The sequence below is a fragment of the Hippichthys cyanospilos genome, chromosome 3, assembly GCF_059441005.1.
Source record: "Hippichthys cyanospilos isolate Australia breed blue-spotted pipefish chromosome 3, RoL_Hcya_1.0, whole genome shotgun sequence".
Taxonomy (NCBI): Eukaryota; Metazoa; Chordata; class Actinopteri; order Syngnathiformes; family Syngnathidae; genus Hippichthys; species Hippichthys cyanospilos.
The window spans coordinates 11,865,706-11,873,143 of record NC_142371.1 but is presented as its reverse complement, the minus strand read 5'-3'; the positions used below and the strand labels follow the sequence as shown (position 1 = coordinate 11,873,143).

Below are 7,438 nucleotides of genomic sequence, written 5' to 3'. Positions count from 1 at the left end.
TACGCTCTCACTCAAACTCCGCTGTGGCCAAGGCCATAGAATTATTAGGACTCTATTGACACCTACTGGGCATTATTAGAACGCACACTTCGTGAGCATGCTTGTGCGCATAAAATTGCACACATTTCTTTGGAATCGAGGTAAGTAAGCACAGTGAAGCTTTGCAATGTTGTTTTTACGTACGTGTTTGGGTGAGGCGTAAGGTCCAATGCAAAAGTACTCATGTAGAGTCCTGATATACGTATATGAATACCTATTCAATTGCCTGCTATTTGGCCGCTCAATGTTGCACTCTCCACTATACGATTAGTACGAGACTTCTGAGAAAAGTGTGCTCGATAGCCCCAAACTTAATTCCGGCACGACCGTTTGCTGCTGACTTAGTAGGTGACGTACTTCCGTACGTTCAGTAAACTTCAGCAAATTTCGACAAGCAAACTGAGACATTACAGAAATGCAACATACAGTGACATACAACAAAAATAAAAGCTAAGCAAATAGACTTTTAATTATGGTTTTATTTAGTTTAGCAGTTTCTCCACCACAGTAACATTTATACAGCAGTCTGTGAGTTAATGCAACAATGCACTCTGAAACTAACATCTTATTTCACCCCGCCCCCCCAAAAAAGTACCACGTTAGTTGTGTACATTCAAAATCATATTTTTACACTTTAATATTAATTTTATGAAAAGCTGACCTCTGAAAAGCTACGGAACTGACAATGCAAATAAAACAATGGATAAAACACATATTTAGATTTGTTCTTGTGGTCCTTTTGCTTTCAAAAGTCTAATAACGACAGCCAAATAAATGCACCACATATTAATATATCTGTTTACACAAGAAGATAGTGGCAGATAAACATCTAAGGCCACTCAGCTCCGTACAAAAGTTGGAATATGTAAGGCTCATCGTTTAACACTCCCACCAATGTGTTATTACAGTACAAAAGCACATTGTATATTTGGTTTGCACAGCAGTGTTTTGAATATTTGACTTACTATAATATATTACTCAAAAGGGACACTTGGTGTTGCATGCATCACCTGACTTAAAAAGCGCATAGACGCTTACCAGAGGAAACATGGAAAGGGCACCTACCATAGAGCCCAATTGGACCACGGCCCCACACCACACGAGGGCGCTATGTCCTTCATCCCGTAGAATTACTCCTATTATTACCTTTACATAGGACAGGGAAAGAACAAATAGGATCCAAACCAGCACCTGAAAGACAAGATGTAAAACAAATGCACAAGAATAACAGTTGAGGCTGGTACAAAGACAAGACAGAATGCAAAATAAAACAACTATGGTCCTTATGTACAACAGTGCCTGTACTCATTTCTGCTGGAAAGTTCTGACAGCTTTACAGTTGCTCCTGTTAATCATGTGTTACATGTTATTAGGGTGACCTCTGGCTAAAAAATAAATGAATAAATAAAATTTGTGATTAATTATTAGGTAAATGAAATATACTGGCACTCAGAGATTGAATATTTTTAATGATTTGTTTTGAATATTTTTTTTCGTTTTTTAAAACAAGATGATATGCAAACTAGTACTACAGCTCAAGATGAATTAAAACAGTGGACTATTGTGAGGGTTGTGCATATTACCATCGCTAGATACTACAGTATGTGCTTTAAAGTAATAATGTTCAATTACGGCATTGGAAGAGTAGATAAAGAAAACAATGTTAATCTTTGTGGCTGTAGTTAGCTGTAGAATTGCACTCAATCATGTGGTTATATCTACTGGCTACAAGTCATGTTCAACAGACTACTGTAATGTACATTGTAATATAAATATAAATGTTGTTTTGGGGAGTTCATTTCATGATCATTTGATGCAATATTCAGGAGATTAATTTATTTTTAAAAAATGACCGTGGCAAAACTTAATAACACCATAAAACATGTTTTCACTAGTCCTTTAGATGCCCACGGTCATCACAATTCGACGAATTTGCAGATAAATTTGTATGTCACTTGTGCATAAAAAGCTAAAGTATCATTGGTGGTCTTGATGCTATGATAGTAATATATGATGAAATCTTTAGAACTAGAGGAGTCTTACTATTACAACAGTTCCAGATGCACTGTGGACCAGCAAAGGACAAGGACTGAGAGCAGCCATTGCCATGATGTAGGCTCCAAAACCAGTGCCAGACACAGTAAGAAGACACATGAAGATGAGAGACCTGGAAGCAAAGAAGTGCAATAGAAAGGTTCCAATAGTTTTAGTCTTTAAACATTTTTCATTCACTACTGTTAGTATTAGGACCCCTGTGTACATACTACAATGCTTCTTGAGCGTTGACCCGTAGGGGTCGTTTGAGAACTATTTAGCCTTTGACCAGCTTATACTGGGACGTGAGGATTTTTAGAATGCCCCGTTAGTCACACATACCTGATTGGCATAAACATGGCAATGAAACAGGCCAGTGGGTTGGCGACAGCTGACATTGTGGCAGCCAGATGATAGGCCTGGTTCCCATAAGGCAGACAGGAGTAAGACTGCACTGACGGCAGCACTGCATTGGTCAGAGCATTCACCCAGGCCAGTACAACAAAAATGAAAGCCACCTCAGAGTTGCTGTATGTGCCCCTGCCAAAGGAGCTGCGCGCTTCCCTCCTTGCAGACTCAAAGGGATTCAACATTGGCTTTTGCTCTGGTGTTTGGGTGTGTAAAGAGAAAACTTGCTCTTGTTTTCCCGGCGTCAGTTCTTCCCTGAAATACAGCTCGTTCTTCTTCTCCCGAGCCACAGCTGGGTAATGGTTGAGAAGCGTGAAGGCTATCATGCAAACAAGCATCATAACACTGAGGAAGATGAAGAAGACCTGAGCAGAGAATTTGGCTGGTTGATAGACAGCTTGGAGCTCCCCAGCATCAACCATGGAATTTTCGAGTGTTTTGTTCAATGAAACAGTCAAAGTGGCATTATGACAATGGACGACACCAACACCTTGAATAAGAGCCACCAGTGCAGGCACCAGACCACTGAGGCCTTCCCCTGCAAAGTAGCTGGTGAGGTACTGGGGGCACAGACGCATCATGAAAGGCAAAAAGGTGACTGAGGATGTGCAGTCCACCACAGAGAGCAGGAAGCATAATATCAACAGAGGCACACTGTGCAGGGTGCTTCCGATTGTCACTGTGAATTTCCAAAAGAAACCCATAAGGAACGTCGCTATAATCCCCAACAAAATGATGCAGTAGACAACCGGCCTCTCATCCAGCACTCCTGGGCGAAAATGATGCATCAAGGTGATGACGAGGGGACCTATGTTGGCCATCTGGATGAGGACTGTGAGGTAGGATGGTAGGAACCAACCCTCTGGGATCTCTGGTACAATTAGCGGGAGCTCAACCCACATTCCGTTGATTGCCACCCAAGATCCCATGCCAAACAAGCATGCCAATACGTGAGTCAGCACTGACATGATGGCGGCGTTGAAGAAGGAAATGAGGAAATGAAGATCGAGCCAACCTGAAAAACAAGAAAAGCCAGTTTGATCAAATGATGGTTGGGGGGGTGGTGTCTTTAAATTTAAAAAACAGGATTGATATTATCCCTGTTCATTAACTTCATGAACTTTTGACTGTTTCTGAACCTTATTATGAGCTACCCACAGTTCTATTTTTAACAGTACTGTAATGTTAAAATGTTAGCATAGAGCTTTATTTTTTAAAACCTTAAGAAAATACAATAATGTAGCAATTAAAGGAGCAACCGTTCAATTGATGAGTTAAGCTAGTGTTGTTATTCTTTAGGGGAAAAAAAAATCAAACATGACAAAGACCAGGCTGAATTTGATGGGAACACAGTGTTATCATTTAAGCAGTTTACTGTTTATACAGTAACCCTAGACTATTCATTTTTTTTTTTTTTTTTTTGCTGAGCAGTTTTGCAAATCAATGACTTGATTAGAGGAGCAATATTCAATTTTAGTGCGGCTTTTATTGCAAGTTAATCCCAGGGACCTGAACCAAGAGGTTTTTTTGTTTTTTTTTTAATTAAATAAGACATTTTTAGCAATTATCAATATTAAAACAATTATTAATGGTTAATGCATTTTTGCATTGCCTGAGTTGGAAATGTCAGAGTACATTTTAATGCATTATCTGTCTTGTCCTCATACAATACACAAACCATGGGCGGCCTGAACCACAATGATTAGTTTCTTGCGGATTACAGATTAAGTGTAACGGAACATTGCACTCGTGAACACAAATGAACTTAAATTCCAATTTATTACTAAAGGCAAGAGGGTCCAAAAGCTTGCTTTCGTTTCTCCTGTAACCACCTGTGTGCGCTCAGCTCAGCACATGTTACGAACGTGCTAAAAAGCACATTGATTGACAGCTTGTTCTCTGGGAGCCGATCATGTGACTCGTAGGCGTGCCGAGAGCAAATCTGACTTTTACCTAGATTTCTTTTGTAATAAATTGAAATTTCAAGTGTATTGTTATGATATAAGAGGCTTCACCTTAATTCGATGTCTGGGCAGCTGCTCGCGAGAGTTCAAAAGATGGAAAGTGGAAGCTACTGTTCAGTTAGTTTATAAGGTTTAATCATTTAAGATTTAAGTAAATATGTGTACAGTACTGCAGTAATATTTACCTTAAATAATATGCATAGAATGAAGACGTTTCACAATTACAAAAGTAAAAAGAAAATTCTGATTGATTGTGTAAGGTAAACAACAATTTAAGGGACAATTTGCACTCAAGACTCTAACATTACTGAATTTTAAAAAATCTGCAGCAAAAATTACTAGTGTACTACTAGTAGTGTTATTAATGTTATATGAGTAACATACATAAAATGACTGGTAGGACTAATTAGGTACGACTTCCTGTAAACATGAAAGCCATACTGAAGACAAGCCAAACAGTGCTATCCATTTTTCCTTTTTCTTTCTTTTTATTCTTGTTTATTTAAATCCTGTTAGGTGTTTATCTGTTCACTCAACCAATCAATCAATCCTAAATTCCCAAGAAGTTCATCTACAAATATTAATGCAGTGATGCAATTGCAAATGCTTGATTTCAGCTGAAAAAAAGTGGCTAATTCAATTCAACTTTGGTTCAGTGGGAATTATTTTTTCATGTAAGACCAGAAAGGTTTGGATTTTATTTATTGCCCAAAAATAATAAAGCATTAAAGGGAATTTTGGTTGAGAGATAGTAAAAAAGTTCTGATGATCCAAAACATGTGGTTGGGATCAATAACAAACCTCATGATGGGGGGCGATTTTTCACTTGACCGGATCTAGGGTGAACATATTGCTCGTGTTAACGTGGATCTAGGGTGAACATATTGTCCGTGTTAACGTGTGCATGTTTAGTAGATCAAATCTTAAGCATATTCAAATCACTCCCTAAACTCAAGAAAAATCACTTATACTTGACCGTATCGCCTCCTCTAGAGGATGCCATTGACTTACACACACTTGACGCTGCGCCATGTGAATGCGACGCACATATAATCACATCATTTACGTTTTCTTTACAGTTAGACAATTCATGATATTGTGATGAAGGCATATCCCTGTTTAAAAAAAAATGTGATACAATAGCGGCGTATTAACTGACTGAAATTTTAGGGTATATTGGCAAGTGTTTAAACCTCATTCATAATATCGCATTTAAAAAGTCTAACCACTTACTGTGTTGCGATCACATGGAACGTTCCTCTCAAGGCTTCTGCATAGTCACATTACGACCTTACTCCGTTAGATATGTGTAAGTGAACGCGTGTATACGAGCTCGCGCATTGGCTGCGGCTGTGAGCGTGCCGGTTTCTAGTATACTTCACTTCCGGGTTTCTGACAAGAAAGGCAAAGCTGCGCATGCGTCTTCCAACCACCGATTTTCTGACGGGACTTTCATCGACCAGGAAAACTGCATAAAAGCGGCCCTGTGAACATTTGAGGCCGGAGTCGCTAAATCAACAAAAAAGACCTTGACTTCACTGATCGGGTGACCTCCAATGTGGAGACAGAAAGTGAATTACAAAACACGTTTTACAAGATTATAGCTATGTTTATTTCTATCTTAATGTATTATTACATTGTTTTTGTGAACTGACCTAACATTACCGAACACAACGTGATTTCTACAAATTGCATGAAGATGTACACCTGTATGAATTAATTCGGTGAAATGTATGGACTATAAAGAAGATAAATCATGCCTTTATTAAAACAAATAAACAATAATTATAAAAATATATTTAAAAAAAAACATAATTTATTTGATTAGTCATCGTTATTTACATTTGCTTCCCGTCCGACAGCCCATCTTCCTCGACTGCAACGTCACGCCATCTCCTCCGACGTCCTGTCCCCATTCACTCAAAATCATGTACAAAAATCGTGCAAGCTAGAATAACTATTTGATCAAATATTGTCTCTTCTCATTGTCTCTTCTCTATATCTATTTTTTTCAAACCCGGAAGGAGGGCACTGCCGAAAAGTCGGTGTCAATTCACCAGTGTCACCGCAATAAAAACACTCATGTTTTATTTAAACATAAATGTGCCAAATAATGCAAATAATTCAAATGCAAATTGGTTGAGTTCTCTTGTCAGTGACACTTACTCAAGACATAATGTTCAAGTTTTACTACTACTACCACTACTACTACTACTACAACTTATAATAATAGTAATTATAATAACAGTAATAATGTGATTTTAAACATACTGTATAACGGGCGTTGGTGGACATTTGGGCTTCAAAATTCTTAAAAAAAAAAAGCTTCATAATAAATAATTAACTGCCAAAGGCTTGATTAGCTCTGGTTGGCGATCAATGGTACGATTGTATATTTTTATAACATGATTTAATACGCAGCTGGAAGAATGTTAATTGGTGACGAAAAAATAAATCAAAAAATCACATTAGTGCTTTATCCTGATCACATGCATAACAGTGTTGCCTGGGTTGGTTGCATGTTTTAGTCTTCTGAATATTAATTGAATTTGAAATTTGATAGATGTAAAATGTCTTCCAATTCTGAAATAATCCGATTATACGTGTGTGTGTGTGTGTGTGTGTGTGTGTGTGTGTATATATATATATATATATATATATATATATATATATATATATATATATACAATTATGTAGTGATGATAATAACAGTAACATATTTCGTAAGTCATCTTTTTCGGGGCAATACTTTGTAATTATTGCAAATGAGATCAAATATGACCTACCTGCCTGAAGAAATGAAAATGTTGAGTCAGCGCTAGTAAAAGGTTTCACCTCTGTAGAAGAAAAGAGGCTATGGATTTGGCTATATGCACACACGCAAAGATAAAGACATTTCCCAGCAAACTAGTGAAAGCTAGGCCTAGTAATGCTCCAGTGGAGTATGCTTTATTCACTTTGACTCCAGTGTTTAACTAATCTGTACCTCTGGG

At 37.8% G+C, this 7,438-nt stretch overlaps 1 protein-coding gene across 2 annotated transcripts; it reads right to left on the bottom strand.

The window, feature by feature from the left end:
- Positions 1-498: 498 nt before the first annotated feature.
- Positions 499-7,384, bottom strand: slc52a3-2b (solute carrier family 52 member 3-2b). Of its 2 annotated transcripts, none has more exons than XM_088410584.1 (4): positions 7,232-7,384; positions 2,416-3,496; positions 2,083-2,206; positions 499-1,230 (listed from the first exon to the last, which is right to left on the bottom strand). In XM_088410584.1, exons 2-4 carry the CDS (start codon positions 3,447-3,449, stop codon positions 1,018-1,020), a joined length of 1,371 nt encoding a protein of 456 aa, XP_088266710.1. In that variant the 5' UTR covers positions 3,450-3,496; positions 7,232-7,384; the 3' UTR covers positions 499-1,017. The 2 variants fall into 2 exon arrangements, with proteins under 2 accessions (XP_088266710.1, XP_088266709.1); XM_088410583.1 differs by lacking the exon at positions 7,232-7,384 and adding an exon at positions 5,679-5,818.
- Between the last annotated feature and the right edge of the window lie 54 nt (positions 7,385-7,438).

Excerpts from the sequence above, each read along its gene's own strand:
- slc52a3-2b (XM_088410584.1), bottom strand. The coding sequence starts at position 3,449 with ATGTCAGTGCTGACTCACGTATTGGCATGCTTGTTTGGCATGGGATCT. Across the intron at positions 2,207-2,415 it reads GCCATGTTTATGCCAATCAG|GTCTCTCATCTTCATGTGTC; the intron begins GTATGTGTGACT and ends CTTTGCTTCCAG. Across the intron at positions 1,231-2,082 it reads CATCTGGAACTGTTGTAATA|GTGCTGGTTTGGATCCTATT; the intron begins GTAAGACTCCTC and ends CTTGTCTTTCAG.